Below are 19,039 nucleotides of genomic sequence, written 5' to 3'. Positions count from 1 at the left end.
GGAAGGGCTGTTAAACGGAACGTCTGGTTCTGTTAGCAGTTAACGGGGGGGGGGGGGGGGGGAAACTGTCACCCTACCTTCCTCTGGAGGTAATTATTGAGATCGACCCAATGTGAAATCTCAGCACCTCCAAGGTGAATGCCAACACTAGCTTAGTTAAAGGAGGGCTGCAGGGCTCCTCAGACCCCCCCCCCCCCCCCCCCCGTGGCCCCACAGGGACCCACCTCCCCATTTTAAACCTCAGCATGCCCCCACTCAGGGATCCCCCAATGCCACCACCACTACCCCACTCACCATCATCTCCGAGCCCGCTGGCGTCCCAAGTTGAGCCCAAAGCCAACCCTAAGGGCCACAGCTCTGTGCTGGACCCCCCTTTATCCTCAAGTCGGGACAGTGACCCCCACAGGGCCTGCAGACTGGGGGCAGCTCCTGACCGCTGCAGGGTTTCACATTTCAGCCCGCAGCCTGCGCTAGGATCTCCCTCTGCTCTTCACGTGACATTCACGTCAAGCATAAATATTTCCCCGTTAGCACGGCTGGAAAACTTCTGCTGGAAGGAGAGGGTGGAAAGCAGAGACGGGGACATGTGATCCTTGTGGGACAAAGGTGCCATGACAGCTAAGGGGGGGGTTGGGGAGGGTTAGGACGAGCTGCTGCCGTCCCTGTGCCGTCAGCCCCACCACCCACTCCTCTGCTCATTTCCAGCCCTGGAAGATCACAGCACAATGTAAAGAAAAGATTTTTATTAAAAAAAAAAGAAAAGAAAAACACACACCAAACCCAAACAGATGTCAAGGAAGCTCCACCAACTAGTGCCACCTCCTGGAGCAAATACAAGGTTTTAAATGCAACTTTTGAACAAGGCACTTTCATTAAAAGAAAGCATGGAAACAAAGCAGGACTGGACACCCAGAGCTCTCACAATCAGCCAGGAAGAGCCAACAGATTTCTGGCCTCAGAGCAAATAACTTTCTCCTAGGAAGGCAAAGCACAGAAGTATCTCTGTATTAAGATTTAAGATTGTAAATATTCTGAAACATTCAGCCCATCACTTGGGCAGCTTGATGGACCGGTGTATCTCTGCTGGAAGTGGCAGTGAGATCTGCAGGAACCTCCCTCAGTATCATGGAGCTCATCTGGTTAACCCTGAAACCTCAGTGACGCACCAGATAAAGCCTCTGATGGTGATTTGCCTTTAAGTCAGTCTTGGCTCCAGTGGGGACCAGGGACTCCAGTTCCACTCCCATCCACTAAGAAACACAGATTTGTACAGCAGGATGCAGGGGAGAGGGGAAAAGCAAGGCAGGCTACGTACAGCAGCTGAGCAGCTTCACTGCAAGAATTCACACCCCTTCACAAGGTCCTCAAAAAACATTCCAGAATAAAAACCAAACAAACTAACATGAAACTGTTTTGCTTTGCCTCAAGCCAGGCTGAGATCCCTTCCAAAAGCAGACAAGTCATTCAAATTTGCTCTGGAATAAAACCCAAGTCTCTTAGAGTTAGGCCTTTTGTTCCTTGATTGACATCCAGAGGACAATCCTCAGGTCAGCAGAAGTTTCTCAGAAACCAGACAGCCCTTCCAACAGGGGCTGTTTGCACCCATCTGGCCCCAGAGCTGATGCTCACAGCTCAGAGCGCTCTCCAATCAATGGGCTTCTTGCCGGACTTCTTTAGGAGCTCATTTGTCTTGGAGAAATGCCGACAGCCAAAAAACCCTCTGTTCACAGACAGAGGGGAAGGGTGAACCGTCTGCAGGACGTGGTGGCGTTTCTGTGAAGGGTGAAGGAAACAGCTCATTAGATGTCTGCACTTTCAGGGACAAGGCTGGCTGCTCCACGTCATTTAATTTCCTCTCTGCGTTTCCTCAGTCATCAGACCAAGAAAGGAGGGCTGGAGAATTCAGCCATAAAGGCAGAGACTTTTGTCCCACTGAGGACAGGCTGCACAGAAGCAGTAACACCCAGCCCATTTTTCAATTGCTGTTGTCCTAGCAGCACTTATTCATGAGATTTTTCCTAGAAATACCAGCTCTGCCATCAGCTGGAGGCTCTCCTGACAACAGAACGTTACTCTTGCTCCACTTTTGTTGCTTAATTCTGGCAAAGACCAAGCTAAACAAAAGGGCAATCAAGTTTGGCAGCAGCAGAGTTCAAGCAGGGACTAAAACACAACCCTGTAAAGAAAGCACCCTCTAGCGTCCACCCCGTAATTAAAAACATCAGTGAGCCACTGCACGACCCATACCCTGTCAATAGAGCTGCCCTTCCTCTGCGCATAAGCTCCCCACAGCATGAAAACAACACCGTGCAGGTTCTTGTTCAGCCAGGAGACCACCACATCTGTGAACTGCTCCCAGCCTTTCTCCTTGTGGGACGTGGCCTGGTGGGCTCGCACCGTGAGGACAGCGTTGAGCAGGAGCACACCTAGCACACAAACAAAGCCACAGGTTAGCTGCCTTCTGCTTCCCTTGAGAATAAATAATGGGAATATTTTCATCCCAAGGTACTTGCTAGGGCACCCAGAATTGATTTTGCTTTACAGATAGGCTCTGCCTAATCACAGATCTGCTTTTTAGGATGCCTTACCCTGCTTGGCCCAGCCAGTCAGATCACCGTGACCAGGATGGGTGAAGTCTTCAATATCAGTAGACAGTTCTTTGTAAATATTTTCCAGACTGAGATCATGAGAGAAAGACAAAAGATTATGAACTATGCACCTGGGACAGACAAACAATTTGGTATTTAGACCCTCAAACAAGCTAATGTATCCCAGATATATATATATATATATTTTATTAGACTTTTAGATTGGATACAAATAAGTTGTTTATGCTAAGGACAGTGAGGCACAGGGTGCCCAGAGAGCTGGTGCTGCCCCATCCCTGCACACAGCCACAGTCAGGGGACAGGCCTGCGAGCACTGCTGGAGCTGTGGGTGTCCCTGTGCACTGCAGGCAGTGGGAACAGATAGCCTTTGAGGGTCCAACTCAAACCCCTCTACGACCTGAGAGTCTTTGTCCAATTTCTATTTAAGTTTCTATTATCCCTCCTGGGTAAGTCGCACCTTTGCCTTTCCATTCGTTAATCGAGTCCTAATCATACAAGACTTCTAGCAGCATTCAAGTATCAAAAACCCATTGCAGACAATCAGCACAAGACAGACCTGTGTCATTAAAGATACTCATTTATAGATAAGAGCAGACAGCATCACTCACTGCTCTTCCCCTAAACAAGGACTGCACTGAGTCCCATCTAATCATTTAAAATAACACACTCGTTTGCAGCATTGTCTTTAAGATGTCTCTCCTAGGCAAAGCACAGCTGTAACATCTCATCAATTATCTCACACACAGGTCTAAGTAACAGAACCAAAACTAATTTGTTCATGAAAGGAATTTTGTAAGATGGTTACTGCCATACCTGGGGGGAGGTGGAACAGGTTTCTGGACACTGAAACAGAGCCCATGAGCTTGATTAGGTCCGTGATAAGGATCTTGTCCCAAAATTACAACTTTTACCTGGAAGCAGACCGTAATTAGTATTGAATCACATTACTGTTCCCCAAAAAAATGGAAACAAAGGAAAAGCTTGCATACAGGCTCTATCCTAGAACAAATGCAGACAAAAAAAACAACCAGTAACTGCCTTTCAATCACTGACACTATATGCAAGTTAAGAAACAGCCCCTACCAGAAGCTAACACCACAGCTGTGCTGCCGAGATTATGGAAATGCTTTGAGTGCAAAACAACAAAGTTTACACAAATCCACAATCCACTTGATGAATGCTTCCAAAGAAGCTTTCTGAGTTTTGAATTCTATGCCACATTCACTGGGAAAATGATGGCCACACACACAGCTTATTAGCAAGGCATTACCTTAAACACTACCATACATATCTCTGTATTACAGTTCATTAGACAGGAGAAAATCCAAGATGCAGGAGACCCCAAATCAAGCCCCACCCTCCCACGAGCCCCACCCCTAAGGCACTTCAGATCCAAACCACCCCCATCCTACTCACATCCCTGATGTCACACATCTGTGTCCAGGTGAAGACCTGCTCCGGAGGCGGGTACACCGTGTGTTTCTTCCTCTCCTCGGCCACGAATGCCATCAGCTATAGGCAAAACAGGGGGATCAGCACAGGGGGAGCAGTGGGGCAGCAGCACGGTGCGGGGCCAGCCCTAGACACTCACGTCCACGAAGTAGGGCTTGGTGAACTCTGCCGCCAGCTCCCGCCGCCAGCTCTCCCCGAAGCCCGGAGGCACGTTGCGCTCGTTTAGCCGCCGCAGTGCCAACTCTTTGTTTCTGCGCATCCGCTCCAGCTGCTCAGGGCTCAGCGCTGAGGCCCTGCCCGCTTCACGATCCGAGGTTTTCTGCCTCTTAGCGGCATCGTCCTGCAAACGGCGAGAGAAAAGACCGCTGCAGAGCTGGCGCAGAGAGGCGCGGCCCAGCCGCTTGCCCAGCAACAGCCCTGAGACCGCCATGCCACAATCCGGCCCTCCCCACAACGCACGTGTTTTTCTCGCGGCAAAACAGCGACAGATCTGTCCCCATTGGTTACCGCGCCCTAAGAGGGCCCGCCCACAAGCGCGGCTCTGATCCCGTGCTCTCCCATTGGCCAGCGTAAAAACATCCCCTTATTTCTATTGGCTCTTGACGGGCGTAGTGTGCTAGTCTGCCTAGCAATCGTGACGTAAACAAGCCTGCAACGCCTATTGGATGTTATTGGTTGCTCAGTCAGGCGTGCAGAACCGCGGGATTTTGGAAGCGGCTCCCAACGGCCGCTAGCACCTCACCCCCCACACAGGCACCGCGACCCTTCAACAGCCAACCCCCAGCTCTCGGCAGCTCTTGCCAGCTCTCGGCAACCCCCTCCTCACCAGCCCCCAGTGCCCTGCGCAGCTCTCAGCCACCTCCAGCGTCCAGAATGCTCCTTTACCCCTATAGCCTCCACCACACAGTTACCTCAGTACCACCGCCAGGCTCTGGAGAGCGGCTGCGTTTCCTCGGCGGTGCGGTGCTGAAGAAACAATGTAGCGTCTTCTGCCCGATCATAGCTGCAGCAGTGCCGGAGGGAGGACAATAGCGGCGGGACCGGCGCGAAAAGGTGTTCGAAGGGGGCGGGGCCACGATTTGGCGCCAAAAGCTCGCGCAGACGCCGGGGGTGGGGCCTGGTGGTGGCAGGGGGCGGGGCTTAGGGAAGCGCTTGCGCACTGCTTCCGGTACGGAGGGGTTGAGAGATTCCCGCCTCCGGTCGCTCCCTCAGTGGAGGCCGCTCCTCAGCGCCCGCCCCGTACGGGTGCTGTCCCACGTATTACCCGCTTTGCGCATGGACAGATTCGTGGTTAAACGTTCTGCTGTGGAACCTGGGGGTGATGGTAAGAGGCCCCGGTTAGAGAAGGCGGCGGGCGGCCTGCCCCATCCTTCACAGCCTAGTCAGCAGATCCGTGCCCAAGGCCTGAGCCTCGAGTACCGCCTCCTCTTCGGCCGGGCCGAGGCTGACGAGGTCTTCCAGCAGCTGGAAAAGGAGGTGGAGTACTTCGAAGGTAAAGCAGCTGAGGGGGAGGGTCTGATCTTTGGAATCAGCGTGATTAGGTTGGAGGGGACCCCAAAGCCCCCACAGCCCTGCCGTGTGCTGGCTGCCCCCAGCTCAGGCTGCGCCCATCCGTGGCCTTGGGTGCCTCCAGGGATGGGGCACCACAGCTCTGGGCAGCACGGCCAGGGCCTCACTGCCCTCTGAATGAAGAATACTGAGTTAATTTTGATCCATCTTGTTTAAACAGGTGAACAGACAAAGTTGCGTGTGTTTGGCAAATGGCATAACATCCCCAGGAAGCAGGTAACCTATGGAGACCCCGAGTTAACGTACACTTACTCAGGTGTCACCTTTTCTCCTAAGCCGTGGATCCCAGTTCTGAACCACATCAGAGATCGCCTTGTTTTGGAAACGGGACACACTTTTAATTTTGTTGTTATTAACAGGTATGTCTGATTTCCAGTCACACAAAGCAGCTCATTCCTATTGCTTGGTGTACTGACAGATCACCAAGGAGTAGTTTGATATTCATTTTGCTGGACTGACAGGTGAACTAATTATTCTGTTTACAGATATAAAGACGGTGAGGACCACATAGGTGAACATCGAGATGATGAGAAGGAGCTGATTCCACGCAGCCCTATTGCATCAGTGTCCTTTGGAGCCTGCAGAGACTTCGTTTTCAGGCACTGCGATTCCAGAGGGAAGAATGCAACACGGCACATTAAGCCCATCAGACTGCAGCTAGCCCATGGCAGCCTGCTGATGATAAAGTACCCCACTAATGTGTACTGGTACCACAGCCTGCCCATCCGCAAGAGAGTGCTTGCTCCAAGAATCAACCTGACATTTCGGAAAATGATGGTTGTTGACAAAAAAGCGAGATAGCAATGAAGCACCTGGACCATAGACCCTGAGTACTGAAGTTTTCCTCCTCGATATAGCTGTCAGTTCCTCAATCAAGCTGTGTTTGATGATCCAAGGCATTAAAGTAGAAGATAGCGTGCTTGGTAACTTGCTAATAAATTCTGCAGCTACTGATCTTAAGTGCCAGGAATGCTTTCAGTAAACAGTTGTTGATACACCACTTATTATCAAGTAATACTCTTGTTTTGGTCAGGATGAAATTTGTTCTCACCTAATCTTAATTAGAGCCACTTCTTTAGAAAGTCCAAAATATTCTTCATCCTTGAAATAGTGAGATAATTTATAAATACCATAAAGCGTGAGGTGTAATCATTTAGAGTGAGCCTGTAAGCTGGTGGTATTCAGTGGGTGACACTTCCTTCGATGGTCTAACAGTGAGCTACAGCTTGCTTGGTTTTATTTAAATAAAACACAAATGAGACTGACATGAGAAGATGATTGCTAAGATATTAATGCAGTGACTGCAGTATGTTGTACGGTCACTATGATTTGTCTGCATCTATTTTCTCTGCTGCTTTACCTCCTCTGCTTGCGTGGGTTCTTGTGGGCAGCGGTGTGGTGGGACAGAAAGACATCAGAGGCACCTCTTCTTCGCTCAGTCCTCTGTGCAGAAACCAGGGAGCATAAGGTGACTTTCAGGGGAATATGTTTTATATGGGCAACACAGTGTGAAAAGCTATCACTTCTGAGAGTACCTGTTTTTCTAAACAATTATCCCTAGGGAATCCATTCTGAAAGCCATTCCCATCCGTGCTCCATCCTACTGAAATGAGGAAAGAGTGTCCAAAGTGTCCACCAGGTCTTAAGGAATCAAGCAATGGTAAGTGCTGAGCAAAAATGCGAGTTGATCCCTGTGTAACCGTGCTTAGAGTATGTGAATGAGTAGCCTGCAGTCTCTTGGGGCTGTGGAATTAACAGCAGTTTAGAAAAGCTGGAATTGGAAATTCTTATCCTCTGTGTTTCTTGTGAAGAGCAGGGCTCTGCTGGGAACCTGGATCCCAGGAATGCACCTAGAGAAGGAGAAGTGCTGCTTCTATCAGATACACTGTGTATATATCTGATAGATTGGCCTTGAAGAAATCAGCAAATATGGACAGTTACTTTTTTTATTAAGTTCTTTTATTGCTACTGTACAGTTACAAAAAATACCCTGAAGTGAAAATGCAACTTCAAACAGCGGTGCTGTGACTCACATCACACTTTTTTAAAATAATACACAAAATAAAACAAGAATTATCCAAACACAGAGATGTCATCCTAGAGGCCTTATCTGATGTTTGTAAGCTCCTGCATTTTGTTAACAACTTTTCCATCACGAAAGCTTCTAACAAGTAACAATATTGGATGAAGCCCAGTGACTTCAAAAGGTGAAGATGGTAAACATCTGCAGAAGCCTTTGAGCTTGCAGTAGGCTGAGTGTCCAGCACAGGACTGGGCCTGAGGTTCTGTCACTTGCTTCCTTCCTCACGCTGAGGGCTAAACCAAGGCTGCCTGCTCCTTCCCAGCAGCAAAACCTACAACAAATGCTGAGCTGTTCAGCCCTCGTCTCTGCAGCCTTTGAGGAAGGTTGCAGAGTGAACCTGCAGCTGAATGAAAGTGAGCAGGTTATCAGTGTCACGCAGTCATGCTTCCATCCTGATCAAACTGACCCGACAGAAAGCAGTTCTATGCAAAGTACTGAACGTGCAAGCTTGCAACGCTTTGGGGCTGACAAGTTTGAGACTGTTAGCCTGTGGTGTGCATGTGTTCTGACACAGCTCCAGCATTACTGCTTCCTAAACAAAATTACCTGAAGAACTTCACAAAACCTCTATAAACAGCCCCTACTGAGAACAGGCTTTGCAGAATATACGCTCTGGCTGGTGGAAGTGTTTGGAAGCTTTCAGGTCAAATTGTAGCCCTGCTGGAACGACACGCTTTACAGAGCTTCTCCTGCACTCCCATGCTGCTCAGAACAGGGGGTTTTCCTCTCCTCTCACATTCTGCAAGTCTGTTAGATTTTATCTCAATGGCCAGGACATTTGTGGCATTTTGCAACCCTTTTTTTTTTCCCTCTTGTTGTTTTTCCCTAACTTAACATATAAAAGTTAAAACCATGCTACCAGTAGCCTAACCTAGACAGGGAGGCTTCTCACTAACTGGTATCTCTGTAGATTTATAAAGGGTGTTTTATGTATTATTACTTTGGAACAACGTGACTGTAGTAAACAGATTCTTATGTACATCTATTATTATTTCAGCTGGTTCTGAGACTTCATTAAGGAACTCTGAACGCCTGAGAGCTTCAGGCAGTGATATGAATATATGAGGTACAAAGTTACCTAAAAAAAAGCTATGAAGACAGTAATGATTTGAAAACTTAGTTGCTGTTTTACACTGAAAAATCTAGTCTGAGGAATGGGTCTTTTTCCTCCACGTTAGAATTATAGAAAAGAGCTAAAAACAGTCTACATATTTTATTCCTGATAATTTAAAAGCAGTCAAAAGTAATTTTTCCTTCTCCATCCATGCTTTGAGATACTATTATTTTTAACACATTAGACAACCTAGAGCAGCAAAGTACAATTTATATGGAAATCTGCATATCTAATGCAGAGACACCAGAATTTGCAGACTGCCTTACCAGACAAGTTGCCCATTGGTCCAGATTCAGTTCTGTATGCTCAAATTTTACAAGGATGCTTGGGTTGCTGTTTATCTCAGCTCACAGTCACAACCAGTATAAGCTCTAATGCTCAGCTGCAAGCCTGACAACATACATCCAAAAGGCTGATGACAAATGACAGTTTTTAGTATTAAAATAGGAAGGGCACATCTAGAACACCAATTACAATAGCCTTAAAGTTAATGGTATTAAAAGGTGTAGTCCTTACTACCAGCATTAGTATTCAACAGTTTGAGTGACCAAGAAAATTACAATATTGACAGCTAGCAAACTCTTCTGTCTTTCCATGTCACCTGTAGTGCAAAGATACAGAGCAATAAGTCAGGTGTCAGCTCTTAATTGGTAAAAGAATTTGATCTTTTCTCCTCGAAAAAGGAAACTGCTGCCTGAATCAGTAATTCCATGACATATAGAGAACTGAACTATTAGGAAGAGGGAAGGAAATTTTTTGGTCATGCATGTTCTGTAAGGAGGCCTTGTTTTATTCACTGGCTGGGATATCAGGAGAAATCTGCTGTCATTCTTTTCATCCCATCATCTTGAGACACCTCTCAGAACACAGCTGGCACGCAGTGGACTCAGACAATGGTAATCTGTTCAAATAGGCTCAAGGCACTTTGTTTCTTAAATCATTGCCTTTGATAACAGTAGCTTCCCAACAACTGCTCCTGGGGCTCCCTTGTTCAGAAACGTCTGCACTGAAGTGTACAGGATTCCACATCTCCCCTTGAAAACATACATGTGTTCAGAATATGGATATCAGCCTTGGAAAGTCTGTTTTGAGATGTCTGTCTCGGAGCTGTGATACTGACAGAATTGCTACTGAACAGAATAAATGCTCTTCTAATACAAATACACTTTGGACTGCACGACGTTAGCAGACCAACTTTGGGTAGCTTAATTTTGGTACAAAACTACTCCCAGCAAGAGCCAGCTGCTGCCATGGAGGGAGGGGAAAGTTAAAGGGCCTGTGGTGGATTATTTGCATAACAGACAGGAGGTGCAACGTGGATCTCAGCAGAGGAATTTGGTCAGTTTTTGTCCTCCTCCATCTCTCTTAATCACTCTTCAGGCCTCAACTCCAAACTCTGGTGCTGTACCCTTGAGTGAACACGCTCATAGAACAGCAGGTAAGCACTAGAGGCAAGGACCTCCTGCAAACTAGCTTTGCGAACCGTATCGTCTGAAATCCATAGCCACTGATTGCTGACAGAGAGCGGGCTCTTGGGAGAAGGCGGAGAGCGGCGGTAAGTCACAAAGTGTCCAGAATGCATGTCTCCATGGTGCACAACCACCGCCATCAGCCGGTACAGGTACACAGGGGGACTGAGAGAGAGAGGAGAGAAAGGGTCAGCAGACCTCGTGTGTCTCACATGGACCTAAGGAAGCTCCACTTGCTTTGTCTTTGCTTGCAATTTCTTTCCAGAGCAAGTAATTGTGTCTAAGAGACGTGCTGCAGTTACTGTGTGCAGTAGCTGTGCAATTACTTTTCATTATTCTAATTCTTTTTGTTATTTTAAGTGCACTGCAGTGCTGCCTGACTACTGAAGAAAGCAAACCATTCATTTTAAAGGTTTAATGCACCAGACAGCTATTACATCTTTCTTAAAAAGAGGTCAAATTATGGTGGGTAATCCATAGATAAAAACAGGTATACTTTAAGGACTTGCTCTACAACTGTCTTCATAACAAATGTTTGGCACAGAGCGTTTGCTCGCTTCTCATTTCCCAAAGTATTGTGGGAAATGTGCTCCCCATGGGATGATAACCAACAGTTCTGTAACAGAACGTTGGTCACAGGACTGAAAAGGGAACTTTCTCAAAAAACAAGTCATCATCATAAACATCAAGACTGGATTTATTAAGTAGAATCACGGCAGCTGCAATTGAGATTGTTAAGTAGAACTCTTACAGATTTTTTTCCCAATATTGTACGAATTTCTTGCAGGAGTTTGAAGAAACCTAACAACTCTCACAGGAATAGTTAAAAATCAAAGAAGGGGTAGTAGGAAAAACAGCATGAATGAGAATATGGCAATCCAGAAGGATGACTGCTGCACACTGAACCAAAGAAAGGAGATTCCGAGTTCTCCCTGTAATAAGCTCAACTCCCTTTCTTAGAAGGAGAGAAATGGAGCCAAAGACAATCAGCAAGGAAAACAGAAAACAATTTTCTGCACAGGAACTAGGATAGATGTTAAGTTCTATGACTACACAGCCTTTTTGATAAAGACAATAAAGGAAAACATAACTCAAATGGATGGAAATACAAACAGGGTGCACATCTGACTTACCTGCACTCAGGGAATGCAGCGAGTGGAAAAGTTCCCGAGGACATTAAGAGTGGAGAGGAGCAGGCGCCATTCATAAGGAGAGATTTGGTACCACATGTCTGCTCTGCATCTGCAAAACAAAACAGATGCTGGTCATTTAACTTCAGTGCTGCCACAAGTATTGCTAACTGCTTCTGTTTCTACAGTGTCTGTCATCACAGAATGTGAAGGCAGTTTATTTTAATTCATTGCATATCACAGTCCCTTGATATCTAAAGGCAAGAGGTAAATACAGGTAAATACCTGAAGGTTTTACTGCTATCCCATCCCTTGTTCCAGGCTTTGCCTCTTCGGAGCTTTTCTGATTCAGATCATTCTGAGTTGATTTATGAACAGGAATGTGATATTTGTAGATGTCCATGATTAGGAACTCATTGAACTGTACGTGTTCATGACGTTTCAGAGGAGTCCCTTGGTTTGACCAGCTCAGTCTTTGCAGATGGATACACAAACACTGAGGGAGCTTCAAAGTTCCATACAAAAGAGAAGTCAAAATACATTTTAAGTGAAGAGAAACAGCTGCTAAAAGCATTCTAATGGAAGTAAGCGGTAAGTCCAGCAGATAAGGAATTAAGTCACTGAACTGTTGTTCCTTTATGTGCTATTTCTGTATCTAACTTACTGCAATACAATTTCTGAGTCACAACTGTTGAGATTTCTAATAGTGCCACATTGCTTGCTAGGCAGTAGGACAGAGCATGTTAATTACTGACTGCAAATGGGGGAAGGAAAAGAAGAAAAATCACACACATTGCTAAAAAGCCCATCTCATTTCGCTTGATGATCTGCAAGGTAGAAATGAGCACTGGAATTTGTGTCAGTATGTTGCTGCCAGACATTTGCTAATATTCCATAAATAATGGCATCACACAGTAAGATACCCAGGAAAAAAGGTCAAGGAGTTATAAATATCTGTCAGACAAAATCATGCCGAGGCTAGCCTTTGTCAGTAAGGAAATGTTATTAGGAATGGCCCTGCTGTCCTCTGCATTATCTGATCACAGAACAAGAAACTTGTAAGCACCTCCACTATAAACCTTTCCAGTTCTTTAGCATTGCGTTCTCTTGTTTAAACCTTCTGTAGTTAGAATATGTTAACTTTGAAATGCACAAATTATCCTACAAATAGGCTGTATATATCAACTGCTTTACTGACCAAGGGAATAAAAAAGCAACACAAGGCAAATAAACTGCACCTAAGCCAAACTCAAGTGTTTTGCTGAATAGCAGTGGAGTACTCACGTTCTTTAAGCTAAAGAGTTCAGAGCTTTGTTAACTGAGATTTCAATGTCTACAAATATTTGACAAAAGCTTTGTTTTTCTATTTCAGAAAACATTAGAGAAGTGCAATAAGTAGTAGTAGGCATTAAGCAAACGGGTCAAAGAAAGAGATTACTATTTAATAGGATTTAAAAGTGGATGTGGGGGGTTAGCTCGCCTTACCTTCCCTAGCTTTAATTGCTTAACAAATGTTGTTTTCTGGTTTTCTATGCTCTGTCCATTCAGAGTCCCTTCTGCCTGAATCTGAAATCAAAGGGAAAACAGAGTTGTTTGATCACTTGTATCAAATTACAAACAATAATCCTGCTGCAGGTTTGCATGCTGCATGCCAAGCTATCCCTGGGACGTGAATTTCTTCTACAATTTTCCTCTCTCAAGAGCTGTTGGCCCATTCCAATGGATCCATGTTTTAACACAGAACTGAGCAGAAACAGCTCTTAGAGAACAAACCTAGTTTACATGTAGCCATTTCTGTTAGGTTTCAAACAATCCGTTTTGGCTCTCTGTCATCAAAGTACAGGCAAATATAAAGTAATGTTTCAAAAGGGGACTAATTCTTGTTTTGTTCTTCTAAGTATGATCTAAATACCCAATAAAGCAGTTGTAAATTTTATTATGTTAACAATAAATAAAGCTTCAAAATACTATGGGGTAATAACTCTATTTTAAGAATAATAAATCCCAGGCAAGCTAGAGGCTTTCCTGAAGTCATGAAGAAAGGAGTAGAAAACCAAAGCCATAATTCTGTCAGCAGGCTTGAAACTGAGCTCAAAGGTTACATAAATTACAATGACATACTTTAGTGCAGTTGTCACACACAACATCCTTCACAGATTCAGAGGAGATGAAGTGATGGAGGCAGTGATCCAGTGTCATAGGATGACCCTTAGAACAACAGCAAAAACAATTAATTACAGACATAAGGTAATGGCTACAATACAAAGGTCTGCACATTTTGCCCCCAGATCTACAATGTTTTATCATTTAAAGATTTTCACAAAGCCAGTGAGACACAGAAACTATTTCCAGTTGAAATGTAACCAGAGACAGAGCATTTGAAGGTCATCTTCTAAGCCTGCCTGTAATACACAGCCCTCGGGATACAATCTGCCCTGTTCAATTTAACCAAAAGGACCAAATAATCCACCAGGAGAAAAAGAAAACTCAGTGCCTACAGTCACACCCACCAGGCTAATTGCTCATTTCCCTCATTGCCTTAGTAGTAAGGTCCTGTGCTAACACAGCAGGATTGCTTATAAAGGCAACTCCAGTTACTCATTTAGTAACACCTCATTGAGGTGCTACTGAGGCTGTAAAAGGATAACAGTGAAGATAAAGCCCTGATGGCAAGGCAGTAGAGTGCTGGCTGGGTCACCCATCAAAGGCAGATACATACCCACACAGCTGCTGGAATACTCAGGGAGAGACTGTCAAATGTATCATACCTCACAGGACTCTGCAAGAAAATATTTCAAATGCAGTGAGCTACAAAATCCACCATGATCTAAAAAACCAAATAGGTCAACCATTACCTCCCAGCAGCCTCATGCAGAACAAGCACATCCGTGCATGTCTGTTAAATCACTTGTTTTCCCCACAGCTGTAGTGCTAGGAAACACCTGATGCAGATGCTGATACAGGTACTGCTCTGCCTGTTCCTGCTGAAGCTGCCCCTGCTCGCTTCTAAACTTGTCTGCAAGTTTTTGAAAAGTGTTCTTAGAGTTGTGTGTATGAATTCCATCTATTTTCTGTATTTTTGCTTCATTCAGCTTATCTTCATCTCCTCACTCTGGATGACTGCAACCTTTGCATGTGCAATCACAATACTGCATGCTGAATGAATAGCCAGTCCTAAAATGCAAGTGGATTTTCAGCATATGATCCCTGTGACATTGGATACTAAATGTAATTAAACAACTATTCTACCCGATAAGATAGCTGTCATCCCCAGGAAGTGAATCACACTTCATTTTCTTTGGGATGCTTAGCAATATTTTCTTGTTCAATGCAAAATGCCACAACAAGTAGCTGAAAAAAATAATGGCTGAAGCTCTTATTCCTGCAAACTATTGAGCTTAAACCAATTATGTTGGAAACAAGGGATGGTGATTTCACCTCAGAATGCACTCTGAATATCAGGCATCGCTTTTCACATGTACCTACACACAGCACACTTCTGTATACCTGGTGTTCACAGTGTTTGCAAACCATGTTGCTGGTCAGCCTGCCATGAAAAGGATGCTGAGACTTCCAGTGATTTGACATAGGAGGAAGAGATCCTGAAACACAAAGATGAAATTGTCCTTTTATTTTCAAAACATTCACGTTTCATCACTGTAATTCCAACTGTCTGGCCTATTGTAACAAAAGCTGTAAAACATGGTCTGCCCCACTAACAAATAACAAATGGTATTTTACAAATGAGGAGATGCACATCAGTCCAATAAAGACAAAGATCAGTTGGTCTTATCCCCTTAATAAACCAAATGATCACACTATGACTTAATATTCTTGTTTCAGGATGGAAGAAAAAACATACCTCTGGTTCGGCAGCTAATTTGCTTTTGGGTTATTTCTGGCTGCTGCAGAGGAAGATAAAAGATGTCATCAGCCCCACCTTAGAGAAGCTTACATATTAAATATATATTTCATCCCTGATTTCAGAACAAAGGTATGAGTTTAAGTGTCTTTGTGATTGAAGAAAGCCAAAAACCTGGTGCAGAACAAAGTTCTAAGTGACAAATAGAGCAGTTCTAATACAATGAACAGTTAACCTGTCGAATTCTGTGCCTGATAGCACTGAAATAAAAGCTCAACAAGTTTTCAGACTGGTTGTATTTTAGGCAAAAAGATACAAATCTTCCATCAGCATTAAGCTGACCATTAATGCTGGAGGATGAGCTAAAACTTCACCTCCAAATGCACTGTTCTATAAACACCCATTCTGCAGTTGCCCTTTGTTGCATCGGGTCTAACAGATAAGAGTAAATGATTGCACCAACTGCTGCTCTGTGTTAGTTTTGCTAGTTTTTCAGTCCTTATGTTCAATGGATTTAGGAATGCAAAAGCTCTCATGCAAGCAGAGTCACAACAGACTGAGGTACATTTGCCTTCAAACATTTTTTTTTTCTTTTCATTACCTGGGCTACTGATTCATTTCTCTCACAGCAATAAAGAGCAGCTTTGTAAACCCTATGCTAATATCTTCAGTTTCTTAACAGGCATTTCATACTTGACAAGCTTAGGAATCTAGGCAGACTACCAAGTACATATGGAAACTTCTCCTGATAAGAAAACAACATTGGTAAAGTCGTCACCTCCAATGAATGCACATCAAACAAATGTGTGACACGTGGCTGACGATCCCGTTCATCTTCCAATGAAGAGGTAAGGACATGAAATAGTTCATGAGCATCCTATTAAACAGAGGCATAAGGGTTACAGGAAGCAAAAAAAAAAGAAACCCATCCAAACATACACCAGGAGTGCTGAGAGTCCACTGCACTATGAAATTAAAGGGGAAAATCACTGCTTAGAGCTTATCTTACGTATTAATAGTCATCAATTGTGCATCCAATTCAAGTTTAGTAAGAAGTGTTCTCTCTAAAACTGAATTTCATATATTTCATTATTAAAAACATTCTGGGCTGGATAAATTTAAGAGGCACCAAAATCATTGAAGAAAAAAAATGAATGCACAAATGCCTGCTTTCCTGAGTTTCAATAAAACCCATCACTGAAATCTGTGCTATTTGGTCTGGCTCTGAAACATAAAAGAAGAATGCCACCATATTTTATGAATGAGAAAATTGATTGAGTTTATTGACCAGCTGCACTTACTTAGGGGCTAGAAATACTGAAAATAAGTCTTAGAAATCCCCTATGGGACTGAATTTGGAAATAGTAACCAAGTTGAGTCCATCCCTGCAAGCAGAAGCCCTTCAGATACAGGGCAGTGAGGGCTGCATCCCTTCTGCTTTAACATGTCAAACCAAATCTGAACATACTAAGTAGGAGGTTTTGAAGCAGCCAGGCTTCCCATGACAGACATCTAAGCAAACTGAAAACACCATTCATTAATCACAAACCACACGGTTGTTCTCCTTCATTTTTTCAAAGCAAACTTTTTCCTGCAGCAAAGATTCAGCTCTGACACCCAGTGCTATTAGTGCTATTGCTTCAGTTTTTGGTTATTCCAGATCTAAGCACTGAACTGTACATCAGGCAGTCTAACTTGAATTTTGTAATCACCTGCTCTTCAAATGTCGAGATCTGCCACCTGTAAATTCGTAACACTTCTAATAAGCAGCTTGCATCCAGGACATCATCTTCTGTTACCTCTTGACAGGATAAAGCTTAAAGACATTGCATTTTAACATGTTAGAAGGAGCCACAAAGCATGGTTAGAACACAGGTCTGTGTATTTTAGGATTTACGCTACTTAGGCACAATATAATTGATTACCATAAAGATATTCTTGATTAAGACAGGTAAACAATGACAACCAAACTAGCATGTATTAATTGCCATTCTCATCTGACAGTGTCATTGACTGCATACATTCTCTTTGTCTAATATACTTGTAAAGTAAAGTGTTTCCCAACTGACACACATAGAGAGAATAAGCAATAATATAAACACTGCCTGAAAAGATCACTTTACGAGTGGCTTAGGTAAAAAGAGGATCTCTAGATATCACAAAATCAATGTTAATGTCTCACTGTCCTTTTATCGCTTGAACTTACAAGCTCAAGCACAGTTTTAGTGTGAACAACATCCTGAGACACTAAACCAAAAAGAGAGGAACCCAGCATCGCCTGCTCTTCCTTTCTTTGAGAAAGATTAATGTTGATGCTAAGTGCTTTCTTCCTGGCTTACCACGACGTGAATGAGTTTGGTACCTCTTAGGAGATGCAACAGAGTGAGCGACAAGTACTGCTGCTCGCTGGCTTGGTTCTGCTCTGCCTTGTACTGTGCTGTGAACTCCTCCAGCCACCTGATGAACGAGGGGCACGAAGACAGGCCTTGCAGCAGGGAGTTCATGAAGCAGGTGTTGCCCAGGTTCAGCAGGCCAGGCACCAGGCCTGCCAACAGAGATGGAAGAGCTGACACTGCGGGCTGCAAAAACCTTACTACTTTCACTGGCAAGTGAATTTGGTATGGAAATTACATGGTTTCTGTTCATTTGGTGCTGAAAACTAGAAGGTTCTCACATGGCTGTTTTGCATCCCAAAATGCAAAATAAAATAAGATCCGTGACCTGCAGCAGTAATTAAATTACCACAGAAGAGACACGAGCATATATTCAGTAAGTCACAATTATTAATAATAGATACAATTAATAGCTTACATAAGGAACAAAAGTCCTCTGTTCAACACAGATTGCAACCTGTGACATTTTAAAGGCAAGGACAGCGGCCCAAACCTTAACTTCAGTGACAGCCCACCATTTCCAACAGCTCCTAACGACGAACGCAGATAACGGGGTGCCCGGGGAACCCCAAACCGGGCCTCTGCCCTCAGCAACGGCCTCGCCCGCCTCCCCCCGCCGCTCCCTACCTCTCCTCCGCTTCTTCCTCTCGGCGATGGGCCCCCACAGCACGTAGATCCCCGCCGCCACGGCGGCCGCCAGCCCCCCGATCACCCCCCAGCTCCGCATCGCCCTGTACCTGCACGGGGAGACACGGGGACGGTGACGGAGGCGGCCACGCAACGGGGCTCGGGACGACGCTCGAGCCTCGCCTGCCGGTCCCCACCCCTCCCGGCCCCGCCGCTGACCTGCCGCCCGCCCCGGCCCTCAGCGCCCGCCGCACGGCGCCGCCGGGCAGCATCGCACCCCGGAACCCGGACCTGCGGGCGGGTGGCGCGACGGACGGGCAGCGCGGGGTACCGGAAGTAGCGAGGGGGCCGCCGGAAGTGACGCCATAAGCACGCTCCGCGCCGGGCCGCCCCCTAGCAAAGGTTGCTAAGGCCGCGCGTTGGGCGAGGATTGCAGAGTCCCGAGCGTGGTGCAGGTTTCTGAGCCTGACTCGAAGGCCTCGCTCTGCACACAGCGCTGTCACTTTTTTTTTTTTAACCGAGGTGCTCTAGGGGTTCTGTAGCGAAAGCAGCGTTTGCCATCAATGCAGACATACGTGCAGCTTCTGGGAGCTCCTCGAGGTGGCAGCTGCCGACTGTGGGCCTGGCAGGGAGCAGCGTCCTCCTCTTTACACCTTCCCAAACTAATTATCGAGCTGTGTTACATGGTGCCTCGTGCACCTTTCAGCCCAGTCCTGGTTTGCCTGGCCTTG

The 19,039-nt window shown here is 45.3% G+C and overlaps 3 protein-coding genes across 4 annotated transcripts; 1 reads left to right on the top strand and 2 right to left on the bottom strand.

Annotated features, from left to right (window-relative positions):
* Positions 1-1,632: 1,632 nt before the first annotated feature.
* Positions 1,633-5,062, bottom strand: UNG (uracil DNA glycosylase; the record flags this gene model as incomplete). Of its 2 annotated transcripts, none has more annotated exons than XM_079543994.1 (7): positions 1,633-1,773; positions 2,248-2,426; positions 2,589-2,677; positions 3,423-3,520; positions 4,026-4,121; positions 4,201-4,401; positions 4,967-5,062. In XM_079543994.1, 7 exons carry the CDS (start codon positions 5,060-5,062, stop codon positions 1,633-1,635), a joined length of 900 nt encoding a protein of 299 aa, XP_079400120.1. The 2 variants fall into 2 exon arrangements, with proteins under 2 accessions (XP_079400120.1, XP_079400121.1); XM_079543995.1 differs by having other exon boundaries at positions 4,973-5,062.
* Positions 5,063-5,336: 274 nt separating this feature from the next.
* On the top strand, positions 5,337-6,431 carry ALKBH2 (alkB homolog 2, alpha-ketoglutarate dependent dioxygenase; the record flags this gene model as incomplete). Its single annotated transcript, XM_079543669.1, has 3 exons — positions 5,337-5,553; positions 5,791-5,989; positions 6,116-6,431. 3 exons carry the CDS (start codon positions 5,337-5,339, stop codon positions 6,429-6,431), a joined length of 732 nt encoding a protein of 243 aa, XP_079399795.1.
* Positions 6,432-10,196: 3,765 nt separating this feature from the next.
* On the bottom strand, positions 10,197-18,580 carry USP30 (ubiquitin specific peptidase 30; the record flags this gene model as incomplete). Its single annotated transcript, XM_079543958.1, has 13 exons — positions 10,197-10,461; positions 11,430-11,538; positions 11,712-11,931; positions 12,912-12,992; positions 13,548-13,634; positions 14,146-14,205; positions 14,934-15,028; positions 15,289-15,331; positions 16,067-16,165; positions 17,001-17,104; positions 17,651-17,833; positions 18,309-18,418; positions 18,528-18,580. 13 exons carry the CDS (start codon positions 18,578-18,580, stop codon positions 10,197-10,199), a joined length of 1,509 nt encoding a protein of 502 aa, XP_079400084.1.
* Positions 18,581-19,039: the final 459 nt, after the last annotated feature.

The sequence above is a fragment of the Tetrao urogallus genome (assembly GCF_951394365.1).
Source record: "Tetrao urogallus genome assembly, chromosome: 17".
NCBI lineage: Eukaryota > Metazoa > Chordata > Aves > Galliformes > Phasianidae > Tetrao > Tetrao urogallus.
This window is presented reverse-complemented; position numbering and strand designations above follow the sequence as displayed.